At 39.4% G+C, this 16,252-nt stretch overlaps 1 protein-coding gene across 3 annotated transcripts; it reads right to left on the bottom strand.

Annotated features, from left to right (window-relative positions):
• Nucleotides 1–1,534: 1,534 nt before the first annotated feature.
• tmem19 (transmembrane protein 19) lies at nt 1,535–12,602 on the bottom strand. Of its 3 annotated transcripts, none has more exons than XM_005750881.1 (8): nt 12,556–12,602; nt 10,127–10,274; nt 7,681–7,794; nt 5,407–5,544; nt 3,976–4,052; nt 3,716–3,893; nt 3,061–3,270; nt 1,535–1,973 (listed from the first exon to the last, which is right to left on the bottom strand). In XM_005750881.1, the coding sequence occupies exons 2-8, from the start codon at nt 10,254–10,256 to the stop codon at nt 1,813–1,815; spliced, it is 1,008 nt and encodes a 335-aa protein (XP_005750938.1). In that variant the 5' UTR covers nt 10,257–10,274; nt 12,556–12,602; the 3' UTR covers nt 1,535–1,812. The 3 variants fall into 3 exon arrangements, with proteins under 3 accessions (XP_005750938.1, XP_005750937.1, XP_005750939.1); XM_005750880.1 differs by lacking the exon at nt 12,556–12,602 and adding an exon at nt 11,079–11,299; XM_005750882.2 differs by lacking the exon at nt 12,556–12,602 and adding an exon at nt 10,673–10,837.
• Nucleotides 12,603–16,252: the final 3,650 nt, after the last annotated feature.

Below are 16,252 nucleotides of genomic sequence, written 5' to 3'. Positions count from 1 at the left end.
AAAATATTATTTCAGCAGTAAAGCTTTAGTAAAACTGCAGCTGTTTAAAATGTAAACAATTTAGAATATTTGGGTATATATATTTATGATAAAACTCATCGTAGGGAACAAGTGACAGCTGACGTGACAACGTCTCAGCTGAAGAATTCAGAATTACAATTCTTCATTTTTACAACCTAAATTTTGAATTTTTTTTCTGTAAATGTTGAATTTAAAATAAATTCATGACTTATTCTTAGTTATAATCCTTTAAATTATGTATTTACGTTCCTGCAATTTCAGCTTTACTTAGTCAAATTAAAATGAACAATTTTTTCAACCTCCAAATTTTGACAATGTAATAATTAATGTTAAATTAACATGAATTTGAGTATTTTTACTTATTCTTGTCAATCTTTCATTATTCATATATCAAAAATTACAGAGTTTTTTTTCCTCATGTGAAACACTAAGTTGACTCACTCTTAGCACTTTGATTTTTCTCCATTGAAATTCTGCTCTCAGAATGTTTTTTTATTTTCAAACAACTTAAAACTGTTTTCCAGACTTTACATCAAATTATTGAGCTCTTTAATCATCAAATTTTGGGGCTTCTTGGGGTTTTTTGGGTCTGAAAAGTCTGAGAAATGTCAAATTTTGAGTTAAAGTAATTATAGTTTTGCTACAATACACTTTCCTCCACTGTTGGTGAGTCTATCATATATTTTCAGAGGGGAAAAAAGGTCAAGTTGTTATTATTTAGTAAACTTTGAATAAGCTTGTATTTTGAGTTAATTTAGAGGTCTCGATGATGGCAGAGTGGGATACAGTGTTTTTGTTTTTTACTTACAGAAAAAAGCTGCAGAAATAATCGAACATGTATCTGCAGGAGGAAGGACTTTATGTCGGCTCTTTGAGTTTCTGAGGGTTTTTGTTTTGTTGCTGGACATTAACATATCCTGCTGTGAAACAGGGCGCTCTGCAGCGAGCTCCATGTGACCAATCAGGACTCGTGTAGATAATAAGCTGTGTGTGTGTGTGTGTGCGTGCGTGCGTGCGCACCTGCTGTTCTGTAAACTTTATATATATATTAATTTAATCCTGACGTCTCTCTCTCTCGCCTGTTCATAGTCAATGTCACTCTCCCGGTTTGGTTTAGTGCCTTCTCTCTCAGACACTGAAATAAAAACAGTAATACCTCTGAAAATGATCCGTGGACTCCTCCACATTTTCTCTTCTTCGACTGAACTTTTACACGGCTGCATATTAACGACCGACCTTGCCTCCTCAGACGTACCCTCATGTCTCCGCCCACCGCGGATCCTCAACCTGAACTTTTGAGAGCAGTTTAACCTTCATGCTCCATCTTCCCTCTGCTGTGTTCATATTCATCTAATCACAGCTCTGCAGACACCGTCACCAACCTTCCACCCTGCTGCCAGTTTTCTTTGTTTACGTCAAAATTACACCAGTTTCATTTCCTGATTTTATTTTATTTTTTTCACTAAATGGCAGAAACGTCATCTCATCTAAAACAAATCAGTCACATCCAGACTGAGGGGTTGGCAGTGAAGTTTAATACATCCATGGCCTCCTGAACATGTCATGTTTAAAAACACAGTGGCTTTGAGCTGATGGTGTGGGTGCAGCTGATGGTGCAGGTGTGGCTCAGTTATTAAAACCTGTCTTTTTTTTGTTTAAAAAAAAAAAAAAGAAAAAAAAAAAAAGATGTTGGTCTCAGATGTTTAGTCAATGTTTGAATAACACTAATTCAGGCAGCCAGCAGGTCATAAAACAGGCAGACAACTGTGAACTGTGCTTTTTAGTGTCAGTCTATCGAGGCCACGCACCCCAGGCCAGCCCCGGCAGGATGAGCGCGATGAGGACAGAGGAGAACAGGTTGACTGCGTTGTTGTCTAAGATGGGTTTCCCGCAGATCCACTGGGTGGTGGCGGAGCTGTAGCTCACCACCTTCCCGATGCTCGCGTCAAAGCCTGAGGGGACACAGGAGAAAAGTCAGAAAATCTCTGCGTGTCACTGCACGAAAGGAAATCCCAGCTGCAGAAAACGTTACCAAAAAGTTAAACTCTTTCTTTTCTTTTTTTTTTTTCTTTTTTTCAAATTTTTTATTAGTCTGCAGATGCGGTTTACTTGTTTCAGTCAAGCTAAACAGGGACTGAGGTTTAGGAGAGCCCCTCTGAAGCTATGTTTTAATTCTGTTTAATTTTTAGTGAAATAAGTTTGAACTCCATGAGCTGGGATTTGAAGTAAAAGCTGCTTGATCTCTGAGGGCCGCTGAGTTCAATGGTTCAACTTCACTATTATAGGGAAAGAAACTGCAGAACTTCACTCTAACTGGGCATGTTTAATACTCTAAAAGGAAGCCACTCACTGTTCTCCTGCTTCCTCTGATCTCCGTATGAACGTCAAGCTTCAGCATCAGATTCAGTTCAATCTTATTTTTTACAGCAGCAAATCATCGAGGAGCTTCACATTGTGAGGTTAAAAAATCAACAATCAGACGACACCATATGAGCAGGCACTTTGGCAACAGCGGAAAGGAAAAATCCTTACATCTGATTTATAATCAGCTCAAACTGAACTTTAATCTCATCTCTGTAACTCAGCAGTCAGACTGCAAACATTTGCTGTACGTTGCTGAGAATTGGTGTTTAAATCAAACTGATCTGTGTAAAGCTTCAGACACTGATCAATCATTGATCATGTTGTAACTGATCACACTGATGAAAAACATCTGTTGCAGCTGGATCTTGGAGATTATTGGAACAATTGAGTGAAGATGAGGCTGAAATGGAACTAAATGGATTTTAAGGGCATTTTTAAAAGCGGCTGGTTGTAATCTGATTACATTTCATATTGAAATGTGAGCCCGGATTGAGATTCAGTCAGTAAATGATGTCAAACAACATTTTAAAGGTTCAAAGTATGAACGCGACATCTGAATCTGTCTGACACATCTGGGTTTGCGAGACAGAATCAGAGGCTGTGTGGCAGATCAGGAAGTTTCTCTACGTATGCAAACACTTAACAACATTCACATGAGATCTGGCTCAAACCCACCTGAGTACTGCATGTGCGCCCCCAGGAAAGAGTCCAACATGGACCCGAGCAGGCCGGCCACGCCGCCGTACACGACGATCGGCCACTGGGGGTCGGCCAGGTGGAGGTCGCTGACTGTTAGCAACTGCGTCACAAAGTAAGCCACACCCACTGCTGCCCCACCGAGGAAGCTGGCAACCAATCCTATGGGAGTAACGCCTCCGTTTGTTCCTGCAGGGAAAAAAGCCCCAGAAAAATGAGGCAACTTATCTAAAAATGATTTTCAGCGCAAAAGGATGCATGATTAGGTCAACTGAAATCTAAAAAATGATTTCATTTTTTGTTTACTGCTGATCTTCTGTACCGACAGCCTTTTAATGAGATGCCACACAGCATGAAAAGAAGTGTTCATCTGTGGACTCTCTTCAGATAAATCAATGTGACAAGTCACATTATTAATGAAGCTCATAATCACGCCTCCTCATCCTGATGAACGGTTGTGAAAATCTAATCTGTGTGTTTGGCTTCATGGAAAAGAGTCAATTCTCAGGAGTCCTGAGCTTCACAACTTAAAAAAACCCCCAGTCTGATCTGAACTGTGCTGTGGGACTTTTCCCCTCTTTAACACAAAGTGGAACATTCACATCATTACCCCACCCTCTTACTGGCTCCTCACCTGTGGGGACTTCCTTCCAAGTGGTTATGAGTCTCGGCTTTGATAGGCTGAGGACTGGCCCCACCTCAGATGCCCAGGTGTCCCCGGTACTGCATGCGAGCGCGCCCAGTAGGGAGAGGCACATCCAGGAGGCAGAGTACTGCTTATTGAAATCGATGGGGATCTCACCTGGACCCACCTGAAGCACGAGCAGGAAATGAATAACTTTACTAACATTACACTCACACAGAGCAGCTTATTTCCTGTGCTTCTCAGTTTACCTCGATCATGTAGAGCAGCGCCAGCTCAGTGGGAACACCTCCATTGCAGAAAACCTGAACCCAATTCCGCTGACCTCCTAAAAACAAGTAATTCACATTTAATTCAAACTGTTCCAGGACAACTGTTTAAGCAGCCCAGGTAAAAGGCGGTGAGTCAAGGGGAGTCACTAATCAGATGCTTAGTTTTTTTTCCTCAGCCACAGATCATTTAAAAAAAACAAACTCGTCACATTGGCCCATTAAAAAAAGCAATAAATAAACATATTTAGTATAATAATGTAAAATATGTTATTAGTTTATTTAAATTTCATATGAATAAACTTAATATGCAAAATAATTACATTTAAAGTTACATTTTCACCACTAGATGCCAGCAGATTACAGACTATGGTCAACAGAGGTCTATTTCCTAACCCCTCCCAATTAAATAGAGATCCTAGCTATGGTGGCTGCTGGACAAACGCATTTTGGCCAGCTACAAGAGATCCGAGTATTAAAGTTAGACTGTACTCCATAAAAGCTGTGACCGGAGTGCACGTTTCTACTGTTGTTTGTGAACACACTTCCTGATTTGCTGTCAGTGTACTCTGACGGCAAAGTGACCCTTTCCCCCGACAGTGAAATACGTCAGTTCACCGTTTACCTCAGCTGTGAATGCCGGGTAAGAAGCATCTGCCTTTATTTACTCTGGGAGAGGCTGGAAAACTTATCTTAGCCTATAACTAGCTGCTGTTGTTGTTGTTTATCCATCTCATGTCTGATCTGTTGACGATAAGTAATTGTGAGAATATCGGACATGAATTAGCTATTTTACGTATGTTTTCGTGTGTTAGAGCCCTGACTTCAGTTCAGGAGACGAGGCTTAAGGTGAGGAGGAAGAAGATGATATTTTATTAAGATGACTGTGATGTCTGTTACCTCTTTGTTTCAGTTTGGGGAAAGGGGATCCCTTCTCAAAAGATAAAACACAGAGCTGATTGTAAGTTTATGAGAATGCATCATTTAGTTAGAATTTTTTTATTTATTTTTTAAACACAGTAATTACGCACATATAAATTTTTTGTTAAATAAACTAAAAAAACCCTAAAAAAACCAACAAAATGCTGTTCCCTCGCTTAGACACACCTGTGCATGTTACAGGTGTGTCTGTTAGAATTGTTGAGGATGGCAGCAAAGTTTGTTATCAGCTTTAAATTTGGTTTCTTACAAACACAAGTGAATGCACAGCTTCAGCTCTGTTTCAGTCAGTGGAGCTGCTGATGGACGCTTTACTTCACCCACAAGCTAATGGTTGGATGCTTTGTGCTGCTGGTTTGAGTAAGACATCAAAAGTGTTTCATTCTCTCATTCTCTCTGTGGCTCCGCCTCCTCACTGTGTCACAGAGCTTCCACCAGTCTCTGCAGCACCTGTGAGGCCTTTACGTCTCTCACCTTCTTTGTACTCGGCGTCGATCTTCTTCTTCTGCGCTCCTCCCCAGCGGGTCAGTCTGGAGGAGGTGATGAAGAAGGCCAGCAGAGTGGAGAAGAAGCTATAGTTTGCCATCGTCAACACAAACCCCACCAGGAGGGCTGAGGGCACAGAAACGCATGTTAGCGCAAGCTCACCAGTCATTCAGAGCGTGCTGTTCTGTTGCCAAATGTTTAAAAAGAACAAACCCAGCTGAAGATGTCAAGCTTTACAAAAAAAAACCACCCCATAAAGAGTTTCATTTTGCGTTTCCTGGAAGGCAGAAAAATCACCTCCCTTCTTCATATACTGTAGATCGTCTGAGCGTCACAGAGGCATCATTCAGCAGTGTAATAAATCAGATCAGTATCAGTTCTTTTCATAATTGCCTCGACTTCAGGCAGCAGCCTCATGACTCAGTTTTCAGAATTGTGAGGTCTTTTGTGGCTCAAAGGAGCTTGTAAAGAAAAGCGTCTGGACTTCTTTAAGTTGCTTGAATGTCAAATCCATAGAAAGCAAAAATCAAAACTCTCAAGGAAAACTTCAAGAATTTAATGACTGTCACTTCACATGTGAAAACTTACAGTGCTGTGAAAAAGTAACTGTCCCCTTCCTGATTTCTTAATTTTTTGGCATATTAGTTATATTTAAATGTTTTGGATCAAACAAATTTTAATATCAGAGAAAGATAACCTGAACAAGTTCAATATCTACTTTTTAAATTATGATTTCATTTATTAAGGGAAACAGTCAACCAAACGTACCTGGCCCATGTCAAAAAGTAACTCATGAATTATTTGTAATTAACTACCGAGTTCAATTTCACTGCCTGACCTGCTGAATGAAGAAATATCTCAAATAGAACCAACACATCATGCCAGAATCTAAAGAAACAGCTGAGAAACAAAGTCATTGATTTCAATCAGTCTGGAAAGGGTTACAAAGACATTTCTAAGGCTTTGGGACTCTAGTGAACCTCTGTGATTCTTCCCAGGAGAGATTGGCTAACCAAAATTACTCCAAGAGGTCATCAACGACCCATCAAAGAACCCAGAGCAACATCTAAAGAACTGCAAGGTCACAGTTCATGATTCAACAATAAGAAAGGGATTGGGCAAAAAATGGCAACAGTAGGAGAGTTCGAGGAGAAAAGCAGTGCTGAGCTAAAAGAACACAAAGGCTCGGCTCATATTTGGGAAAAAAAAAATCTGGATGATACCCGAGAGTTTGTTGAAAGCATTCTGTAGATGCTAATGCAAGATTTCATCAAAATAATATCATACCAACAGTCAAACGTAGTGGTTGTGGTGTGATGGTTTGAGGCTGCTTTAGGATGCTTAATGGAGCCATGAAATCTGCTCTATACCAGAAAATCCTGAATGAATGATGGGAGCAAATGCTTTTTCAAAGAACTGTAAACAAATTCCACAAAATAAACATCAAATGGAAGATATCAGCAGTAAACTGAATATTTCAAACTAAAGACAGCAACGTGAGACGTGTGGAAAAATCCCCTCTGCTTGTCTGTTACACATATTTTCACAACTTTATCGAATTCAGGCTCTGGTTTACATTACAAGTACCGATTCAGGAATGAAAAGGTGTCTAATGTGAGAATTGAGTCCGTTCATGGGGCGATTTTGTGACAACATTAATGTGGATTATGAGTTTTAGATCTTTAAAGTCCATGACTGTGGCCAGAAATCCAGTTTTCTGCTCTTTAACACAAGCATATGAGAACAAGTCTTCTGTGACCAACATGACTTCAGTTTAATGGGTCACAAGGCAAGATCTGTGCGTCATCTGCAGATTCGTAGTAAGAGGTCTAGTTGTTTTCTGGTGCGAGAGCTGGAAATGTGTTACAGTCCTTGGTTTTAAATGCATCGCTTACGTCATATAATACCAAGAAAACAGGCAAAAGCAGCAGCCTGAAGAGCTTGGCGTGTTATCTGAAACTGAAAAATGGTTTGGATTTTTTAAAATGTGCCTCTTCTTGGAAAATATGTAAGTATTGGAGAATCCTCTTTATTTTAAAAGGTCATAGAATATCCCCCTTTAAAAAAAAAAACTAACCAAAACACGCTCACCCACCACTTTATTAACCAATCACAATGAAGCAACTTAACACAGTGTAGACACACACCAAACATCACAACTCTTCTAATGTTCACTCGAAATGACTTCATAACGGCTAAGCAGCGAGCCAGGAAGCCAAAACGACATCACGCAGGTGGGTAAAGGTGATGACAAATACTCACCGGCCAGCGCTCCCGATCGGTCCAGACTGCGTCTCTTCAGCGCTCGCATCGTCACCATGAGGGGTACCAAGATGGAGAACAACCAACGCCACGGCGACACAGGCTGCAGCGTGCCTGAAAACAAACACACACACCAAGACTACCATCAGCACCTCTCCACCCGACTGATTGTTTGAAGGATTTACTGAAGCATGTAAAGATCCGTTTTTATTTTTAAATTGATCACAGAGTGAAAAAGTTTTTATTTAAATATTAAAAAGAAATGAGATGCACTTTTAAAAAAATATAACTGATTAAACTGCAGCTGCTGCGTATTATTCTGGCTTTTTCTGGCTCATTGTGGGCTTTGGAGGTGATCAACTCCAACAACAGTGTCAGGTCACTCAAAGTGTAACAATCCAGTAACTGTGTCTTAATTTAAAACCATGCAGGGACTGATTTCAGTGGGGACAGCTGTAGAAGGGAAATCTATCTGATGATGATGATTTCAAAATAAAACCGGAGAGACGAGAAATGAGCTGATGTGCTTCAATAATGTAAGCTGTTGAAATAATTTAAATATGGCAGGTGCAGCGGGTGGAGATGAGTGCAGAAGATTTACAAGATGGTAGTGAGACCCACTGTGATTTTTTGTGTGGGGATGGTGGTACTGAGAGAAAGACTGGAGGCCAAGGTGGGGGTCTTCAGATTTTCACTGGGAGTGAGCAGGAGGAGAAGCTTAGAAATGATATGACGGACAGCTTAGGAGTGATGGAGGATATTGGACAAAGGATGATGAAGATGGAGGAGAAGGAGGAGGAAGTAGTATAAGAAGGAGAAGAAGAAGGCAGAAGAGGGGAGGAAAATCTTGGTGGAAATGCTGCAACATCTCTCGTCATTTGTGAAGCTGGTGGCCAAGCTACAAGACCTGGGGCTTCCATACAGCACCTGCATGTGGATCAACAGCTTCCTCTCGGGCCGTAGACAGAGAGTCAGAGTTGGCCATCACACATCCTCAGCCCTGACTCACCCCAGGGCTGTGTGCTCAGTCCACTGCTCTACTCTCTCTACACACACGACTGCACTCCTCGCCACCACAGCAACATCTTTGTGAAATTTGCAGATGACACCACAGTGGTGGGGCTCATTTCCAAGGGAGACGAGTCTACGTACAGAGACGAGGTGGAGCAGCTGACGTCATGGTGTAAGGCCAATAACCTCCTCCTCAACACTTCAAAAACCAAAGAACTCATAATAGACTTCAGAAGGAAAAAGGCAGAGATCCAACCACTATTCATAAATGGGGACTGTGTAGAAAGGGTGGCAAGCTTCCGCTTCCTGGGAGTCAATATAGAGGAGAACCTTTCCTGGAGTGTGAACACCTCCGAGCTGCTGAAAAAGGCCCAACAGAGACTGTACTTCCTGAGAATTCTCAGGAGGAATAACATCACACAGAGACTGCTGGTGTCCTTCTACAGAGCCACCATTGAGAGTGTTTTAACTTACTGCATATGTATTTGGTACACTAGCTGCACAGGGGCTCAGAGGACAGCACTCCAGGGGATCATTAACACCGCCCAAAAGATCACTGGCTGCCCTCTCCCCACACTGGAAGTTCTACACAACGCCCACTGTTTTAAAAAGGCCCAAAACATCATAAAAGACACCTCACATCCTGGCCACTCCCTGTTTGAACTGTTGCCCTCAGGCAGACGGTACAGAGCAATCAGAGCAAGGACTAATAGACTCAAACACAGCTGTTATCCAACTGCAATAACACATCTGAATACTACAAAAAAATGTCCATCACGCCACTCTTGTGTTAATCTATGCACGGCCTGAAGCATGTGTGTGGGAACGTATGTGAATGTTTTACTGTTACATCTTATTAGTATTTTAAGTATTCTATCTATTTTATTTATTGAATTTTATTGTTTTATTTATATTTTGATATTGCTAGGGATGATGCAATGATCGGGGACCATTCTTCATTTCGTTGTTCTCGTGACAATGACAATAAAGTTTCTGATTCTGAAAATCTAATGCTTGAAGCACAAACAAATGCTCAATCACAAACATTTGAGTAACAGCACGAAACCCAAACTTTACTTATAATGTTGCTCAAAAGAAAGACCAGAGACCCTGACTCATTTTTATTCACCAAGTATGTGCACACATACAAGGAACTGAGTTTCTTCCTGACAGCTGTCAAGTTTGTCTTTCAACATAGGCCTCGTGTCCTCATTGCCACGCTCTCTCTGTCCATGCATGACTATGAAAAATGGTACTGAGGTCTGTTCAGCTTTTAACCCACTTCAGGAGAAAAAAAAAAAAATCAAAGTTAGTGTGAAAGGTATTCAGGGCACATGGAGGGGCACATGATTTAATGGATTAACTTCCTGTTTGAAGGCAGTTTTAAGGAAAAGAAAACCCTTAAAGTGAAAACATTCCCAGGCGGACAGCTCACCGTAGAACGTGCTCATCGTGAGGGAGAGGATCCAGAAGAAGAGAGAGAGTGCCAAAGTGGCACACAGCACGATCATGTCAATCATCATGTTGATGGACTCCTTCATCAAGATGTCATTTTCAGAGTCCATGCTGAGGGACGGCCCGTGCTGCAGGACAGGAGGACAGAGTCACGTCAGTGTTTGTTAGATAGTTTCTGCTGCTGTAAGAAAACGATACTGCTACTTCAAGTTGGTCAGAGCATGTTTAATAACAAAGTAAAAGTTCTCATTTTGCCTAGACTTTCATTTCTCCTTCATAACAGTGCCTCAGAGCAGAAAATATAACCCTAATACAGCCTAAACTTCTTTTTATGCTTTATTTTGCTGTATTTTGCTTGCATTGTAAAACTACACAGCATTAAGGTTTGTTATTTTCTGTATTAAGCGCCTTGAAGTTACATATAATAAAATATGCTAGTTAAAAAAAAAAAAACCATTCCTTGGAATATGTGGCACTTATAGGAATCATGTTGTGCAGAAAGAGTCACATGACATGTAAAACTCGCCTCCTGGAGCCTGAAGCAGAGAGCCCAGCTTGGTACACCTCTCAGGTAACACCCTTATGCCGCCTCATTTCAAACCTCCTGACTCTCCCCTGGCACTGGCTGACCTCAGGCTAGCCTGTACTCATCCTCCCTCTGCTCTGTTTAAATGAACTGCCTGAGAACCACTCTCTTAATTTGCCCTGAAGAGAGTCATGAGGAGAGCGGAACCAAAACAAAGCGCCATCAGACCTCCCTAACATTGAAATTATACACCTAAATATGAGAACTAAGTGTTCTCAAATCAAACAAAGCAGAATAACACTCTAAAATAATATCAAACACCGGGCTGAAGTGTCAGTTTGGTACATGGGAATATATTTAAGCGGTACTTAAAATTTTTTTTTTAAAAATACATATATAAACTCACCGTTTATCTCCTGAGCCATCACGACTTGTCGGTTACACGCCCTACTTTAACGAGAAGATTAGCTTTCTATATTTTAAGTGGAACAACTAACAGTAGTGTTTCTTACAAATATAATTAAAGAGAAAAAGATTTTAGCAGTGAAACCAAACGGAATTCAGAAGCTCAGCTGAAGCTTCCAGGCTAAAACACCTGCCGGAGGGAGAAAACACGACGGACCCACTTCCGGCAGCCAGCCACTGAGTTCTTAAAGGGACAGTAACCCAAATTACAGCTCTCTTTTTTTGTTTTTCGTTTGTTTTAGGGTTTTGTTTTTGTTTTTTTTAAATAGGTCGGCATAGGTGGAAACACGACAAAGCACAGGCGAAATCGGAATATTTCATCAATTAATAACTGTGTTTAATTGATAGCTGTATTGAAGATATTTATGAAGATATTTCTGGTTTAAAAACTTTTATAATTTCGTGTCTACTCAGAAGACATTCCAAAGGTTTCGTGTTTTAAACTAAACGTGTTTTAAACGTGGCGTGGTTGTTGGTACCAGATGGGCTGGTCTGAGTATTTCACAAGTTGCTAATCTGGTGGGATTTTCTAACACAACCATGTCTGGGATTTACAGAGGACAGTCCAAAAAAGAGGAAAATATGAAGTAAACTGCAGCTCTGTGGGAGAAAAAGCAACAGTAACTCAAATAACCACTTGTTATAACTAAGGTATGCAGAAGAGCATTGCAAACTCAAACTTTGCACACAGGCTAAAGCAGCAGAAGACCACATTGGGTGCCACTCTTGCCATCTAAAAATAGAAAAGAAAACAAAGGCTACAATTCACACAGCCTCACCAAAACTGTGCAATACAAGACTAAAAAATGTTTTGTGGTCTGATGAGTCTCAAGTTGTGCTGCTGGCTGAAACTTAAGTAATTATAACAACAACAAAACAAAACAAAAAAAAAGAGTAATTATAATATACATTTAGTTAAAATAATGTTTTTTCTCATTCTGATATTCAGCCTGAATGTCTGCAGGTCATCTTGACCACATCTAAATGCATCGAGTTACTGCCACAGGATTGGCTGAATAAATGTTTGTGTTTGTGTTACCAAAGAGTTGAAAAAGTCTACCTAATAAAGTGGCCGTAGAGTGTATATCCAAAACTATAAAGCAAAATGATTTAATGTTTTTAACAAATTACAATAGACTAAATACTCAAAACTAGAATTTGTTTAATTATATCTTCCTCCCACTGATTCACACAGGTGCACAAACCTGCGGATAATTTACAGCTCAAATTTCTTGTAGCCTGGTCTTATGCTCCAATATTAAACCCACACACAGTCATAGTGGTGATTTAATATCAGTAGTTTATTTTGAATACACACCATAAATGTCTATCAGTCAAAAATATTAACTGAGATCAAACTATGAACACACACACACTAGGGGAGAGCTATTGAAGGAAAGAGAGATTATGCCACCTACCGAGCAGCGACGAGCGGAGGAGGATCAGAGGAGATGTGGTTTGTGCGAAACTGAAGCAGCAGTAACTTTTTAAGAGGGGGGCTAGATCCACCCCTGGAGAGAGAGAGAGCCTTAAGAGAGAATTAGAGAGAAAGACCTTATAATATTCTGTATTTCCAAGACTCATGGGAAGTGTAGTTGTTGAAAGGGACTTCAACACCATGACATGATGTTGGAGCTTAGTGAATCCTATGGGCTCAAATTGTGGTCATAAATATTTTGTACTTGTAAATCAAATGTATATTTGTGAGTATTTGAGTTTTGTAACCTTGTAAACCAAAATATGTGAAAATGTTATGCTTGTGCATCTACAGATGAGAATTTCTGTGTGTGTAAAAAAAGATTTGTGTTTGTAAAAATATTTACACAAGTTACAGTTATTTTTGTTAAGGTCTGGTTACAGATATAAAGCAAAAAACTACATGTAAAACTCTGTGCTCGGGTTCCCTGGCTGCATGTGGCTTTCAACTAACACATAGATGCAGAAACATAACATTTTTCAAATATTTTGGTTTACAAGGTTACAAAACTCAGTACACAAATATGCATTTGATTTACAAGTACAAAATATTTATGACCACAATTTGAGCACATATGAATCCTCAAAGACTCTTGGAGCAAATGAATCCTGAGGGAAATCAATGGGCAAGCCAAACTTTAAACCATAGACTGTATATAAAAGATGGGATTAGTCACTGCCATGCCGCTTTTTTGGTACTGGAAGTGACCCTATTAGGACAGGCCTAAGTTGTTTCTTGCATCAGGCTGTAACCATATTTATGTCTGCTGGGAAGTTGGACACGTTAACATTGGAGTCTATGGCAACTGACTCACTGTTTGAAGCAGCATCAAGTGGCCACTAGAGGAACTACAGGAACTTCATCCCCTTTGATTGGTGCTTAGATTAAGTCAGGGGTGTCCCGCTCCAAGCCTCAAGGGTCAGTGTCCTGCAGGTTTTAGATATCACCCTGTGTCAACACACCTGAATCAAATGATTAGTTCATTACCAGGCCTGTGAAGAACTTCAAGACATGCTGAGGAGGTAATTTAGCCATTGAAATCAGCTGTGTTGGATCAAGAACACAACTAAAACCTGCAGGACATCTGCCCTTGAGGCCTGGAGTTGGACACCCCTGGCTTAAGTGATATTAAGGTTATATATCTTCACCAACACCCCTGACAGCAACATCAATTTTACATTTATTTTTAGTCCTTGCAACATATTTCAGGGCCCGGTTAAAAGCCAACAAGAATGAGGACATATAACAGCAATATATATGAAACAAAAACAAAAACCAATTAATATAAAACATATCTTTTGTGGGGCTGAAACTGTGGAAAACCTCCCAATACTTTATCTACAGTTAATGTTTTTGACACAGTTATTTAACAGAACTGTTTTGTGCTTTTTTGTACTAAATAACACTCTGAATAACTTTAATATGCTTTCAATAATAAAAGTGAAAAATAAGTCTAAACCTGGGATTTGGTTCATTCCTGTTGTTACTTAGAGGGGATACATGATGAAAAATAGTAACGTGTTGGAACACTGGGAAAAATATTGGCGAAAATATTTTTTTAAGTCAAAGAACAATATAACTTCACTTCTTAAAGTTATGTTGTATTTAATTTACATATTAATTTATATATTTGAACTCCTGGGATTAATAACTCATAATAATTTGTCAGTTTACTTTTGTAAATTTGACCTTTTTTTCTTGGAAATTTGAGTTTAAAAAATCTGGATTTTTATAACAAATTAAAGACAGTGAAAATAAATTAACAATAAAAGCAGGGGTGGATCTAGAAGGGTGGCATGGGGTGGCAAGTGCCACCCTAAAATGATCCCTTGCCACCCCAAGTGCCACCCCAGTTTTGCATATGACAGTGTTGTTTATTCAAATAAGATAGCATTAACAGTTTGAGCGTAGTTACAGTCAACAATGAATATAAATGCTAAAACTGAATATATTGGATAGTGTTCCTCCCCTGCACCATTAACAAATGGTTCAGCCCATAGCAGGACAGCTTTTTTCTAGTTTTCAGTAGCAAGCCATGCTTATGATTGTGCCAGAGCATATTTTGAACAACACCATGGGAATTTCGGATTTTACACAGGTGGTTGGTTGTTACACTGTGGAAATGGAAGGAAGGTGAGTGTTATTAACCCTCTGTGGTCCACGGACACGCTGCACCTCCAAATCACATGACTGATGTAAGCTGACATAGCAACACGCTGCAGCCACGCTGACTCTCTATTTCAGCCCACATTGAAAGTTCAGACTTTAAAGTTTTTAAATTTTAATTACAGGCCAGTAAATCCAGAGTTATGATAATATATATAAGCTTTACTAAATACTGTCGTCACGTTTTTGTGTGTGTGTGTTTTAAGCATTTTCTAAGGACAGCACGAAAACAGTAAAGAAAGAGAAAAAAAAACTATTTCTTTTTGGTGGAAAAATGCACCATGTCGACCAATTTAAAAAAATAAGTCAACATGTGGGATTTGATTGTTTAGGAAGAGGGGAAAGTTTTGGGAGTGACGGTAACGGCAGCGAGACAGAGCAAGGGAGAGAGAGAGAGAGCTTAGATGTGGGAGATTTGTGACGTTTAGTGTGGAGTGGATTCTTAGTGTGTTGTGTTGTCTTGTGTAGTTGTTCTGTTGTGTAGCCGTTTTGTTTTGTGTGTCAGTGAGGGCACTAATGAATGTCACAAAGGCACATTTGCAATGTAAACACTGTCACTAAGTAGAAAACCAGCGGAGTGATACACCTCCTATTGTCAGGCCTGCAGGTTTATCCCTGTGCTGCTCTGTCTTTTGGTGGAGAAACTTTTTTTTACTGGCACACATCATTTGTGGGGCATCTTAGTGCGACACCTGATTGTTCTCTCATTTTAGTTTTAGTAATATTTTTAAATTCTTACACAAAATGAAAAAACAGCAGGTGTACTGGCTGCATTTTTAGATAAATAGTTAAATAGTTTACAAAATGTACAATTATATTATATTTGCATTTCAAGTTGTAAAAATTTACTCAGCATGTCTGTGGGGGGTTTTTACAGTAAAAAAATACAACTAGGATTTTAAGTTCTTTGTGTGATTTCAGATCAGTAATAGTACTATTAATAGTAATAGTAGTACTAATGCAGTATGTCAGTGAAAAAAACAACTAAATTCAGTTGAGCTGAAAAGATACCAAACGAGGCAAGGGGAAAAAAATAAAATGAAACAATCTGATGGTGAAATACAAACGTAAACTCAAAAGGAGTCAAAAATGGCCGGTTGTATTTCAGACCTCAGTGGGTTAATCCAACAAATCATGAAAAATTAGGTTTAAATTTTTGTTCATGACAGTGCAGATTTCTGAATATTTGTGTAATTTAAAGCATCCAACAGTGTGATTGTTTTCTAACAAAAAACAGTGAAACTTAAGTTAGACTTGTGTTTGTAAATGAACCGCCCAATGTTGTGTAGCTTTCTGGATTTTATACTTATTGGGCTACATATTTATTTATCATACAGGCTATACAGTACATAGCATCAAAACTCACATGTTTTATGTAACTAAAGTGTTTAATTATGTGGGCTACAGATAATAATTAAGTTATAGACTATATTTATATGAAAAACGTGTATACTTACTGCATTTAAATTAGT

Source organism: Pundamilia nyererei, unplaced genomic scaffold (assembly GCF_000239375.1).
Source record: "Pundamilia nyererei isolate P.nyererei 1_Seehausen unplaced genomic scaffold, PunNye1.0 scaffold00291, whole genome shotgun sequence".
Taxonomy (NCBI): Eukaryota; Metazoa; Chordata; class Actinopteri; order Cichliformes; family Cichlidae; genus Pundamilia; species Pundamilia nyererei.
Note: the sequence above shows the minus strand (reverse complement) of the source record. Positions and strands in the feature narration are given on the sequence as shown.

What these genes read in the sequence shown, in the direction of transcription:
- tmem19 (XM_005750881.1), bottom strand. Translation starts at nt 10,256, where the DNA reads ATGGACTCTGAAAATGACATCTTGATGAAGGAGTCCATCAACATGATG. An exon ending in CGACGCCGAGTACAAAGAAG is followed by an intron (nt 4,053 to 5,406) that starts GTGAGAGACGTA and finishes ACTTGTTTTTAG; the next exon opens with GAGGTCAGCGGAATTGGGTT. An exon ending in CGCTGCTCTACATGATCGAG is followed by an intron (nt 3,894 to 3,975) that starts GTAAACTGAGAA and finishes CTCGTGCTTCAG; the next exon opens with GTGGGTCCAGGTGAGATCCC.